At 42.4% G+C, this 14,208-nt stretch overlaps 1 protein-coding gene across 3 annotated transcripts in view; it reads left to right on the forward strand.

Moving 5' to 3' along the window:
• The window catches only part of GAB3 (GRB2 associated binding protein 3), a 275,833-nt gene that overhangs the window by 175,078 nt on the left and 86,547 nt on the right, over window positions 1–14,208 (forward strand). For all 3 annotated transcript variants that reach the window (XM_063937261.1, XM_063937263.1, XM_063937262.1), the window contains exon 2: window positions 7,231–7,534. In XM_063937261.1, the coding sequence (XP_063793331.1) occupies window positions 7,231–7,534 (304 nt within the window). The remainder of the gene's footprint in view (window positions 1–7,230; window positions 7,535–14,208) is intronic.

Raw genomic sequence — 14,208 nt, forward strand, 5'->3', positions numbered from 1 at the left:
TCTCCCGCCCGTTTGGGAGCTTTGGTATAATCCCCATGGTCCTTTCAGGAACCCCAGCATCCACTTAGGACGATAGAGAAAATAAGAATTTACTTACCGATAATTCTATTTCTCGGAGTCCGTAGTGGATGCTGGGCGCCCATCCCAAGTGCGGATTATCTGCAATACTTGTACATAGTTATTGTTAACTAATTCGGGTTATTGTTAAGGAGCCATCTTTAAGAGGCCCTTTCTGTTGTCATACTGTTAACTGGGTTTAGATCACAAGTTGTACGGTGTGATTGGTGTGGCTGGTATGAGTCTTACCCGGGATTCAAAATGCCTCCCTTATTGTGTATGCTCGTCCGGGCACAGTACCTAACTGGAGTCTGGAGGAGGGTCATAGGGGGAGGAGCCAGTGCACACCACCTGACCTAGTAAAGCTTTACTTTTTTGTGCCCTGTCTCCTGCGGAGCCGCTATTCCCCATGGTCCTTTCAGGAACCCCAGCATCCACTACGGACTCCGAGAAATAGAATTATCGGTAAGTAAATTCTTATTTTCTATATCTATTTCTGCGCAGAAATTGTCTTTAGGCCAAAAGTGTTACCAATTAGGAGCAGGATCTGTTAAACTAAATTTCAGATTTTCCAAAAATAGATTTGCGTTATTTACCGCTTCGCGTTATCTACCGCTGTGCGTTAATTATCGCCTTTGCGTTACTTCACTTTATCACAACTTGAGCTACGTGGGCGTAACCGGACGCTACGTTGCGTAATGAACGCTGCGTGCGTCTGCCTTTTGGATTGCGTACGCTAGTCTTTGTTAGCGACACGTGTACGCAATGCAAAGGATCCACCGTAACACAATATATTTTTATCAATGTAAATGATCCCTGATCATCTACCGCAATCCACACTGACTGCCTTGTATCTCAGACAAACCGTGTGTTTGTTCTATACTTTAACTATCACCTCTACTATGAAATAACAGCAAATCTCTTTTTAGCACTTTCTATCAACTATAAAATTGGCAAACAGGAATAGTGATATACGAAAAATGAAACAGAAATGCAGATATATGTATGCGTGCGTGTATACGCAAGACAGAAGAGAAATAAAACAGTTTTAAAAGACACAAGCGTTTTGTTCTTACTTCCGGTTCCCGGATTCCTTCAGCATTCTTTATCTAAGCGAAGCAGACACTTATCCCGTCAGCACTGTGAGACAACCTCCCACCCTTTGCTGGAGGGATAATGTCTGCTGATCTACCTAGTGCAGATATGAGAAGGATAGGACGAGCCCGCAATTGACAATGCTAAATTCCCTTGTCGTATATACAACCCTTTATGAAGCTAAGAACACTGTACGCTGTTTACTTAAGAAGTACCGTAATGGTACGCTAGTTGCGTAACGATCGCTCAGCCGTAGGCGAGACGCTCAAGCGTCACGTTCGCTCACGGCCCAGCGATCACAGGACACGTTATTGGTTATGTCTAGGGTAATGATTCGCTATGGCGTAGCTTACGCTCGAGACCACGAGGAGGTCACCAGCGATGCAGACGCTCACAACACTATACCTTTACGATAAAACCTTATACCAATGAAATACACTAAATACCTTAATGTGAGTACGGGGTGTAAGTGTAACCTGACTAACTACAAAGCTGCTTGAGCGTCACCGACGCTCAAGTGAACACTTAACACTATAGAAAATACACAGGTGCTGGTTTAGGTTCCAAAGCCTATTAACTGTATTATATCTAATATACTTGTAAAAAAGGGGATAACAGTACAAATGATACACTACAATATAACAGAGACTTCCTAACCACAGAACTAAACAATAAATACAAAAAGACAATACTACACTGACCTAAATGCAATACAATACAATACTATCTAATACAATACAATACTAGCCTAGTCTAGGGGAGATATGAGAGAACAGAACAGAGAGAGAGAGAGAGAGAGAGAGAGAGAGAGATGAGATGAGAGAAATTGGCTCTTAGAAAGACAATGATAACGGAGAGAAACTTACGCACAAAGGGTATGATCGCCTGCGCCTCGATATCCAGCTCCCGGCTATCAGCAGATAACCGTTGATGAGAGAGTGAGAGCTGGATGTGGTCGGCCTGCCTATTTATGCCCCACACACAATGCAATCTCCTGGTCCTACAATCCCATTGTCCATTGGCCGAAGGAATTCGGCCCTGTATCATAACAAAAGGTCATAGGGTGATTCATACAGGTGGGCTGTGACGATTTCCAACAGCTCAGGTGGGTGGGAAACTGGGTTTCCCGCCGCATACCTGAGTATGTGTAAATAATAGAAATGGACATAAACTTCTTATGTCCATAACTATTCGCACGAGCGATTAATACGCTCCAAACCAACACCGGAATATTGCTAATTAAATACTCTTCCGATGGGTACCAAACACTGCTGCATGATTCCTGTTAGACCCTTTGTACGATATAAAGAGGGATTCCTCAGCTCTGGGACATTGTATTTTAACCAAACTTTCAGAATCTATCAAAGGGACCATGATCTATAAACTACATTAATTGTGAACATTTGTAACGAATGAGTCGCACGCTACGACTACATAAACTCTACCGTAAATACGCATACCGCGCCTGCGAGTGCACGTTATTGCGGGTATGCGAATCCACGGGAGAGCGCATGCACGCGCAGCGCGGACCAGTGTGCGGTGCAAATATGGCAACGTGCATTGAGACATTTTTCTGACTTTGACACTATCTACCTTCCATACTACACCCGCTGCAAACAATAGGTGCTTGCACACTTAATAACTGTTAGAGGCAGGGTTTGTACACTATGGTTGGCAATGGCTTGCTACAAGTTATGATGTAATACATGAGCAACCCTTGACAGTTTTATTTCTAATTTTGCTGGTGGCCATCACATTGCATTATCTGTCACAATCAGATGAAGGGCTCGCTGCTAAGGAAGTACGGGCTCTGCATCTGTAAACTGCCTTCCTGCCTTCTTGACACTGTATCATTTATTGAATCATTTTGATGTTTAATGTAGAGAAATGTTTAGCAGGCTTCCCAGATTGCACACATATATCCAAGGCAATCCCAGTTTTTTTTCCTAATATCATTTTTCTGCTGCGAGAAGTTGTGAGCCCCATTGAGGTGCATTTGTATCACTGCGCGTTGTTATCATTCTTAATTTCCTGAGCATCTGCATCCGTAGTTTTGCCGTTTTTGAGGATAAAACAATCTATACTCTGTCCGGTCATCATCAGACTAATTACTAGTTACAAGCTCTAGCTGCACTCCCTGAGGGTAGCCATAGCCGACACCCCCCGGAGGGTTAGGGTAGGGGACCGGGGTGTTGAAATACTTACCCCCACCCATGTCGCCATTTTCAGTGTTGGGATGCAGCTGTCGGTCATGTGACCGGCGGCATCTACTATGTATTCCCTTTTGTTATATAGGATGGCTCATAGAAACACAAAGGGGTATATTTACTAAAGTGCGGGTTTATAGAAGTGGAGGTGTTGCCCATAGCAACCAATCAGATTCTAGCTATTATCTTTTAGAAGGGGCTAGATATATGATAGGTAGAATCTGGTTGCTATAAGCAACATCTCCACTTCTATAAACCCGCACTTTCACTTTAGTATAGTAAATATACCATATAGATAATATTTCAGGAGACGAGAGTGCTAATCCTGTGGATGGCACCTTTTAGTATTGAGGCTATTTAACGAAGGCTAAAAGCAGGAGGTATCTCTTGCAGGGAGAAAAGGGGTTTGTGGCTTCCTCCGAACCAAGTAGTGCCCTGGTAACCGCTTGAATCTCTTGTCAGTATCTTCACTCACAAAACAGAATCTCATTACTGCACGTGGGAGCGATATTAGATGCAGAAGTACGCCAAGCCCACATCCAGTAGATGCAGCATTTTCCCAGCCCCTCTATCCCTTGTCATGCATGACTAATTCAGACATTACCCAATATTGTCAGCATTACCCTTACATCAAATATACAATATAAATATAGATGTCATTTCATGTTTAGAACGTGTCCTTGGTCTTTTATGCACTAGCTGCAATAACACAGCACAGACTGTGTAATTGGCAACGGTTTTGTTTTTGTCTGAAATGATCTGTTTCATGTTTGCCTGTTTAATTCCAAGGAACATCATGGTTTTTATAACTGTCTTATCACACATTTGAATTTAGTGGAAGTAGTGGGCTTTGTGTTTGTTCGCTATATCATCTGGTAACTTATTAATTTCTACTTCCCCTTTTGTACATAATATTTCTGGGAAATCATTTTTAGGTTCCCCTTTGTAATTTTGCTTTACATATCCCTTTCTATTTTAGGCCTTGTTTTTTTTTTTTCCTTTACTGTGTTCTTGGCGGGTTTCATTTTCAGTTGTTTTTACAGTTTTGTGTGGATTGGTCTAGCAACAGACTAGTAAATATGTTTTCAATTGCACAATAACAGTGTTCCTGTGAAATTCTTTTATTGAGACTTCTGGTTGTTATCAGCCATTGTGCGAGCCTCCTAACCCAGCTGTCTTGTTTTCCGAGCAGCAGTGACAGCGCAAATATATGTTCCACTGTACATAAGGGCTTTCTACTGTATTTGTCTTTCGGTATCAGAAATATATCTAACTCGCTTTTAGTTCTCAAGAATTCAGTTTGCAGATGATATAATGAGCTACATAGCAGCCAGCTGGTTAGTTGTGCAATAGTCTGTAGCCTTGTGCACGCGGTCAATAATTTTACGCATTTAACGTGCTTTGATCAAAGTTTTAAGCTGAATAGCTTTTCTACTGCATATTTGCATTTATCACCATATTAGTAGATCACACTCACGGTTTGTGTTGCATACATTATTAATGATGTAACTGACCTTCTCTACTATACACACCCTGTGTTTTAAGGGGGGTGCACACAGAGAGGTGTATGCTTAATTTCTAAGCAATCTGACTAGAAATTAAGCACGGATCTTTCCGTGTGTATGCCCCATAGCGATAGCAGGTTCTAGATTGGCCTGCATGTAGGCCAATCTAATTACATCACTCACTTCACCGCTGGGTGAAGTGAGCAGCCAACCCCCCCCCCCCCCCCCCAACCCTCCCCCCCTCACCCCATCGTCCCTCTCGCTCAGCACACATCGCGCTGTGTGCTGAGCGGGGAGTGATATGTGTGCTGAGTGTTCTGTGATAGATCGCTCAGCACACATCTGCCCGTGTGTACTCCCCTTTAGAGAATTGTTTCTTTAAGAACTATTTGTATTCAATTTTACACTCATACTGTATTGTTTATTTTTAAGTGTTTCACTACTGTATTTCTTTACTGTTACTTCTCAGTTACAAACTGTAATACTGTACATAAAAAAGAGAAGTGACAACATACCAGTGCCACATTGACCCTATAGATAAGTTATTGTGTAGTTTACCAGTACAAGGGAAAAATACGATATGGTATGATTTACTAAAGTTGTCAATTTTAATGTAGCTTGATGGCTCTCTGTTTACTTTCAATGCTCAAGGGCCCTACACACTGGCAGATTTGCCACCGAGGTGCCCGAAATGGACGACCCGGCGGCGGATGGGGGAGGGTTGACAGGGGGAGTGAATTTCCTTCACTCCTTCCGTCACCCAGCCTCATAGCCCTGCATGCTAATATGGACGAGATTGTCCATACTGGCATGCATGTACCAACGATGAACGAGCACGGGGCAACGCATCATTCATCGTTGGTGCAAACACACTGAAAGATATGAACGATATCTTGTTCATTAATGAACGAGATCATTCATATCGTTCAGTGTAATGCTAAGTCCGTAGGGCCCATTAGTCAAGTTAGGGAGAACATGTTTTACTTTCTAATTTGTCTACTGACCTAACTGGGGGTTGTAAGTGAAGGAAGATCATTCAAACATAACATAAAGTATATGCCAAATAACACGCGGAAGGAGTAAAGGCATTAAATACACATCTGCTATAGCTAGGCTGAAAAAACATAGCAACATTCTAGGTGCCCTGGCACCTATGTCAATAATTTGTATCTCTTTTTTGTTCATTCAATGTAATAGTCATATCATTATGGCTTTAGCCACAATGTTTAAAATATAAAATAAAAAACCACTGTGCGTATTGCTGTGACTACAGGCACTGCGCAGTGACTTCTTAAAAATGCCTACTATACTAAAAACGAGATGTAGTGCCAGTCACAATACCGGCGGCTACATCCCGACCCCTCTTAATCCCGACAGTCTGCATACCGACTAGCAGGGACTATTCCCACTCGTGGTCCACAACACCCATAGAGTGGGAATAGAACCTGTGCCTGCAAGGGGCTTCGTTGCGCTTGACCCCTGCCGGTATTCTGCTGCCGGGATCCCGCGGTCGGTATGCTGACTGCCGGGATCCCAGGCACCGGCCAAGCATACCCAACCCACTAAAAATATAGTATTTTATTGAAAATGTTTAATGCCAGATGCTTAATTGTGTGTGTGTGTGTGTGTGTGTGTGTGTGTGTGTGTGTGTGTGTGTGTGTTTTTCTCTGAAAAGTGCTTTTGCTTTTTCCATTTTATATTACTATTCAGTTTTAATTATAAGTAATAAGTAGGACTAATGCTTAACTTATTCTTATTTTCCATTTTATCTATCTCTGAGTGTACTTTATATGTTTAATATGTTTAGTCTATCTACATATATTCAGATATAATAGGAATAGTAAGCAGTAAAAAATTGGTTTAATTGAAAGTTGTAAAATAAATCATATCACAGCCTTATAACTTTGGATTGTTGGTGCTAGAAAGCATTAAAACATGGTTGATCAAGGTCTCTAATATATAGCAATGTTTCACAGTATTTTTTCCAACCCTGGTTTTAATCATGTACAGAGTCGCAGATGAAACACAATGTAACTTGGTGTGAGAAAAAGCCGCGGTCGCTGCATCGCAGCACTTCATATACTGATTCAGACTTGGCTACACACAAATATTCAGATGTCACACATCAAATTGATTTCTGTAATCTAGCAAAGTAGTTGTGTTGCTTTCAATTGTTTTATTTATGCAAATAAGACACAAATTTTATATGGGAAAGACGCTCATCACTGCCAAATTACACGGGACCTGGTGTGCCACATAGGGGCTATTTACCGCGACTTGAGCAACAGTGTTTAAGGACACATCTATACTTTATATTTGTTTGTTGTTGCTTTCTTTATCTAACTAGTGTCTCTTGCTTTCTCCAGGTATGGCGGAAACGCTGGTTTGTACTACGGCGGGGGAGAATGAGTGGAAACCCAGACGTATTAGAGTATTACAAGAATAAGCACTCCAAAAAACCAATCAGAGAAATCTACCTGAATGAATGTGAAGTGCAGAAATACTTTGGTGTGAACCTGATAAAGAAGGAATTTCAGAATAGCTTTGTGTTCATTGTGAAAACTGCTCTTCGCACATTCTACCTTGTGGCCAGAACAGAGGAAGACATGCAGACCTGGATATACAATATCAGCCGTATCTGTAACTTTGGACAGCTGGAAGATGGCACAGGTGAGATCAAGGTCATAGGAGTCAACTTTGTGATCCTGGATTATGATCAGTATCGCATCGATATCAAAGCCATATATACAGTACATGGCATAGTAAGATTCAGTATGCCTAAGCAAAACGTTTAAAAACATCTCACAAGCAAATTAAATAAATTTTTGTTTTATTACATGGAGCAGGCATTCCCAACCTCGGTCCTCAAGGCATACTAATACCACTGTCACAAGAAAAGAGTGAAAATCACGGCTTTTACCCGGTATTACGTGCCGGATCATTTTGCTGTTCCCAGCCTTACCCCACTTTCGCACAGGAAAGCAAATTACCAGGTGAAGCAGTTCTACCCGGTAATTTGCCCATCAGCCCAGGTATTCCTCCTGTGTTAAAAGTGTCAACCTGGGTTGCAATTGCCAGGTTTTTGGCTCTGGTGAAAACCAGCATCAAAGTCCCGTGAATTTCAACTTGGGTTGACCCTTTCACACGATAAAGAACCCGTGTTGATCCGCAAATTACCGGGTAAAGGTGCTTTACCTGGTAATTTGGTTTTCTGTGTGAACGGGGTATAACAGTGCAGGTTTTAGTTATATCCAGTCTTCAGCACAGATGGTTACATCAAAATAACAGGTATTAATTAAGTCACCTGTGCTAAAGCATGGATATCACAAAAATCTGGACTGTTAGTGTGCCTTGAGGACTGAAGTTGTGAATGCCTGGCATAGAGGTTCTACCAAATGTCTGTATAACCCTGTAGAGCTGGACACAAAATAATAGGCAGAATATAGGATACAGTTGGCATTATAGGGTTAAAAACATGGGCATAAGGGATGCTTTGAATGGCGCTGGGTAAGTTTCAGAGTAAAATATAAAGACACTAGGAAAAAATTGGAATTATGAGTGCGAGAAAACTTTACTGTCCAGAACACCTAAAGGGATTATAAAATGTATTTAGAATTAATATATTTTTTCAATTTAATATAATTAAAATATGTTGTATGTACAGATGGGTCCACCGTTATCTTGATTAGTTTTCTGTGCCTAGTCACAACATGATTTATTAGCATATACCCTTCATCTATTGTTCTCAGCTGCAATACAATACAGAGAACAATACAGCAGGGGATTAAGTCATTAAAGGAGGGGATTAAGTCTGACTGGCCAGTCTCAGTTAATCCTATTAAAGGTCAAGATAAATGTGGACCCATCTGTATATACTGTAACTAAAAACACATAAAAGACAGTTCAGCTGCAGTAGTTTGGTGGGATTCGGTAGGATTTCCTGGCGGTCAGGAGACGGAATACTGGTGGCGAGCGCATCGTGTCCCCTTGCGGCCTCGCTGCGCTCGCCATGTTTCGGGCCCGGTGGTGACCTTAGGTCGCCACAAGGTTCTGTTCCCCCATGGGAGGACTGGACTGTGGATTTTTGGCGGCTGGGGGGGTTCGGCTCTTACTGGAAAACTAAGGAAAGGGTTGGAGGGGAGGAGCTTGTATATTCTAAAAGGTTAACTCATTTAGTGCTGGCTCCTTAATCCTCACTAACCCCATGGTAAAGAAGTGTCCCCAGATAAAGGAAAGATAAAGATACTTTATTGGATCAGACAGTTAGCTTGTCCAACACATTGCAGTACATTTGACATAAATTTTGTTTGCTATCATAAGCAGACTACTCTGATGGTTATTCTCTGTTCCAAGTGTATTTTTTTCTTACACGTCTATTACAGTGACCTCTTTGGATTGCTGGTAAGTAATCCACTTTTAAGGAAAGATCGGCTTGACCAGGAATATTAGCAATAGTAGTATTTTGAGTGCTTTAGTTGCTTAGTGATTGAATGTAGAATATGTGGTGCTGATAGAAAAGACACATTATACGTTTTAGTAACATTGCAAGTATTTCCTTTTGATAATATTGTTGGTAGGATCCCCACGAGTTAGTTGCCTTGGGGCTCCAACAAACCATTCAGAACCTGACTGAAATGGCCCCATTCATGCACAGTTAATGGCACCAGTGTATGGAACTGTGACTAAGTGCCATTGTGCCACTGAGTGAAATATGCATGAATGGTGCTATGACAGGACCATCTGACATCATGTGATGAAACTGTGGAAAAAAGAGAGAGATGACAACCTCACTATTAAATGCTGCTGACCTATAGCTGAATGCAGAACAACAGGCACATGCCCAATTATTCACACGCTGTGACCAAATTCTATAGAAAATGTATTCATTGCGACACAGGAATATGGGACCAGTCACAGGCTAGCCTATATAATCAGTGGCTGTGAGGTTCATTTATTACACCATTTACCATTTACCGGACTCGATGTATAGAGTTTACTATTTGCGATGTATCGGTAGAAAGGCAGTAGAAAGTGCACACTCACATCACAAACTTTAGTACCTGGATTCAAATGATTTCTAAAGGGCAAATTGGATGGGCCATATGGTTCTTATCTGCTGTCAAATTCTATGTTTCTGTGAAGTTATATTATCCGGTAAATCCAATGTAAAACTTAGAATGTACTGGTACAACTGACTTGGGTTTTAAAACATAAATGAACGTTAAGAAGTATATTTTCATTCCTCTCACTAATGAACAGTGACAGGTAGTCTTACGGGATGCCACTGTCGGTATACTGACAGCCGGCATCCCGTCCATCAGCAAATTATACTGAACCCCCTTAGAAGATCTCTGACTCTGCCTATGTTCTGTCCTTCGCACCAAATTCCTCTAGGATTATGTAAAAATAGACAAGGATATGGCAGTAAAGAACATAAATAATAAACTGTACATGTCTGATATATACAGCTGACATCACCTACTCTATAAGTACTAGTACTCGATGTGCTACTCCTTCCTGGTGCCATTACTACATATAGCTCACTGAAGCATTGCGTTCTAACAGTTCTGATCTGTTTTAACCAGAAAACAAAGACACCGATTCTCTGCCATTTCTATCCTGCCTATGAAAGTGGTCTGTCTGATTAGGTCATGCTCGAGAAAAAGAAAACCTTTTTCTCTTCTTTCTCTAGTTAGACAATACTTATACATAATTTATTCACCCAGCTGCAGCAATATAACATTAATGCACACCGATACTATTACCAGACTCAGAGGAGAGTGTGGTGAGGCTGTTCTGCACCCAGGGGAGAGTCTTGCACAAATGATGAGATTGAAGGTTAGGTAAAGGGTAGCGAGCAGTAGCCGTAAGTGGTGTGTAATGAGACTGTAAATAATGGAAGGAGTTGTAGCCTGGGAATTTTTGTACTAGAAGGAAAAAAAATTATACTGTACATGAGAGTGAAATAGTAAAACTACTGTTGGTCTGAATGTCCTCATATCATCTCTGCTGCTGTTTTTCCCTGATGAATATGAAAATGAGATTTTGTGGTCTATTCATGAAGCAGGGAAAAGTGTGGAGGAGTGAGCCAGTGGAGAAGTTGCCCATGGTAACCAATCTGCTTTGAAGTAACATTTATCAAGTGCATTCTATAAAATTCTATGTAGCAGCTGATTGGTTGCCATGGGCAACTTCTTGACATGCTCACTTCTCCACTCTTTTCACTGCTTCATGAATAGACCTGTTTGTTACTTTAACATTGCTTTTACAATATAATACAAATTGGGCATATATGCGAATTGTTGTATTTGGTATGGCAAGTTCCTAAAGGTAATGTATATTAATTTGTGCCATGACTGTTTTTATAGTCTTTTTTTTATTTTTTTTATTTATTTTTTAGCACATGGTGGACAAACTCTGATTTTTGGATAATTTAATAAAGATGCAAACGTGTTTCTTGGGAGGGGGTTCCAATATTGCTTTTTATTAATCGAAAACTACATTGTGACTAAAGTTCCCTCTATGATGCGTGGCTGCATTTCCATGCATCATATTTGTGGAATGTAGAACAGAACTAGAACAGTGCTGGAACATACATGACTACTGCTCCTACTGCCCACATGCACTTCCATGATACCGTGATCCATACTTATAAACTGTTGATATGTCTTATTGGTGTAGAACAGTAGGTACCAGAGGAATGCGAAACTGAGTTTAGTCCAGATAGTTATGTCACCACTGATATCTGCGATACTACCTCCCCGGAGGAACATGTGCTGCATGTCCATTCGGTACATCAAACAATCTCACACTCTCTAATATGACACAGAGGCACGGGATCATGAATGTGCAGTAAAGGTAGCGGCGGCCATCTTGGTAAAGGTGGCTGGTTTCATTATATAGGAGAAGAGGATAGCGCTAGAGCACACTCCGCCTGAATGACCCTAATGTTTGCATGTCACTGTGCTGCATACTTTAGAGTCCCTCATACCCCTTTCAGACTGACAAAAATGTCCCGGGTTATTGCACATGAATGCGCATCAATCCGGGAAATTGCTCAGTGTGATAGGGTACAGGAACAATATCCCGGGACGCATCCCAGGTCTCGACCAGGGTTGAATCCGGGATCGTCCCAGGATGCAGTGTAGTGTGAATGGGCCCTACCCGGTATTCAGTACCCGGGACTGTTAAAAGGCCTCTCATTGGAGCTTCCCCTGGCTCAGAAAAGATGATGTCATCATCCAGAGCCCGGGGAAGCGTCCAGGAAGCGGAGGAGACAGTCATGGCGACCTGGACAGATCAGGAGATGAAAGAGCTGCTCAGCATAAGGGGTGAGGAGGAGATTAAAAAACAGATTACAGGCACGGTGAAGGATGCAGTCATTTATAAAAATATTGCAAAGCTGCTTGAAGCAAGAGTCATTATACGTACACAACAGCAAGCTGTAAATAAAATGAAGACTCTAAAGAAGCAGTTCTTGAAGGTGCATGCAATGCTGTAAGCAGGCCCCACCCCTCCCGTTGCTTTCCTATTGTGACCTCATCTATGTGAGCCAGGCCAGAAAAATGTCCATTTCATACATATGCATTTGCAGGGATTTCCCAGGATCAGTGTGAATGGGGCTGTCCCGGGTCGATCCCAGGTCTAAGTGCAGTCTGAAAGGAGTCAATCCCGGGATGCGTCCCGGAACACATTCCCGGGTGTGACCCGGCTCTGTCAGTCTGAAAGGGGTATCAGTATCAATGCACACCTCCCAACATGACCCTCTCCAGGAGGGACACAATGCTCTGCTCCTGGACTTTTCTCTTAATTTATGATTGCCAATATCTGTGTTGAACAGGTTAATGGATAAGAAAAGTGTTTTAGCACAGGTGCTGGCAATCATAAATTAAGAGAAAAGTCCAGGAGCAGAGCATTCTGTCCCTCCTGGAGAGGGTCATGTTGGGAGGTATGATCAATGAGCACTACTCATAGCCCTGAATTATGACAGCAATGCTGGTATGTTCCGGACAATTGGTAGTCATATACTGTATGTACGTTGTAGCTGGCAAAGAGTATATTTATCTGCAGTACATTGCTGGCAATGATTGTCTTTGAACCACATACCCTCATATTCCTAGTCTAGGAATGTAATTATCCTCTGATTTGGGCAGAGGGTAAGGCTAGCTCTGTATATTGACGTTGTCCATTTGTTGGATTAATGATTGCTGCATAAAATTAGAAGAATTGCAGCCATTTGCAGTGGTGGTTGATGTGCCTGTTGTTAAGTATGGGGTTCTATGTTACTCTGCTCTATACATGTGTACTGTATGTCCCTTCAAGTTACGTTTTCGAAAGACATTTACAATAGCATGCACAGTATGTTGTTGCATATACTTAGAACATAGGTGGTGATTCAAAGCTGATCGTAGATATGTGAAAAAACGCACATCTACTAGCACAGGTTTAGTGCGCCAAGCATGCCAGGCCCCCCGCCCTCAGAGGTGCGAATGCATCGCACAACGGCGATGCATTCGCACCTGACGAGTAGCTCCCTGCCTACGCAGCAAGACTGTGAAGGCAGGCGGCTACCCGCCATGTTTTTGGTCGCAGCGGCTGCGTGTGACGTCATGCAGCCGCTGCAGACGCGTCCGGACCCCACCCCTTAAACGGAGCATCAACACCTACAAACACCCCCCCTCGATGTCTTAAACTGCATTCTGCAGAACTTAAAACTAGACTGCCCCTATTGATTTTTTTTTTTTTACTAACAATCTCCCAAATTAATGTCCCAGCGGTTTGCACGTGGATTTATCAGGGCTCTGCCAATACATAAGTAGGTCAAATTCAGTAGTTAACGAGAGTCTAAAGTATTATTCCCAGTCAGGTAATACATGCATTCCATGCTCAGTGATACATTTTCACTTACTGTACCTGTTGCTTCCCTGTTGTAGAGCCTCAGAAACTGCATAGTGAAACAGTTGTTGTGAGGAGCTTTTTCTCTCTTTGATAGAACACCGCAAATAAGATAAGGGGATGCGGTCACAATACCGATGCCGGGATCCCAACCCCTGAATATCCCGCCGCTCGCCATGCCGACCAGCGGGGCCTGTACACGATACCCATACAGTGGGAATAGAACCTGTGGTGAGCGCAACGAGCCCTCGAGCCCACTTGCGTGGCGCTCTGACCACCCCCCGCCAGCCAACTTACAGCTGGAATCACGGCCATTTCCTGTTCGCCGGTCACGCAAACCCAACCTGAGAGAAGTATGAGAAGCAGGATCAATAAGCTGTAATCTGACCTGAGCAAGTCTTCTGTTTACTCCACACAATTATAACTCCTCTGCTGTGTCATGCAGCCCC

Source organism: Pseudophryne corroboree, chromosome 8 (genome assembly GCF_028390025.1).
Source record: "Pseudophryne corroboree isolate aPseCor3 chromosome 8, aPseCor3.hap2, whole genome shotgun sequence".
NCBI classification, from domain to species: Eukaryota; Metazoa; Chordata; class Amphibia; order Anura; family Myobatrachidae; genus Pseudophryne; species Pseudophryne corroboree.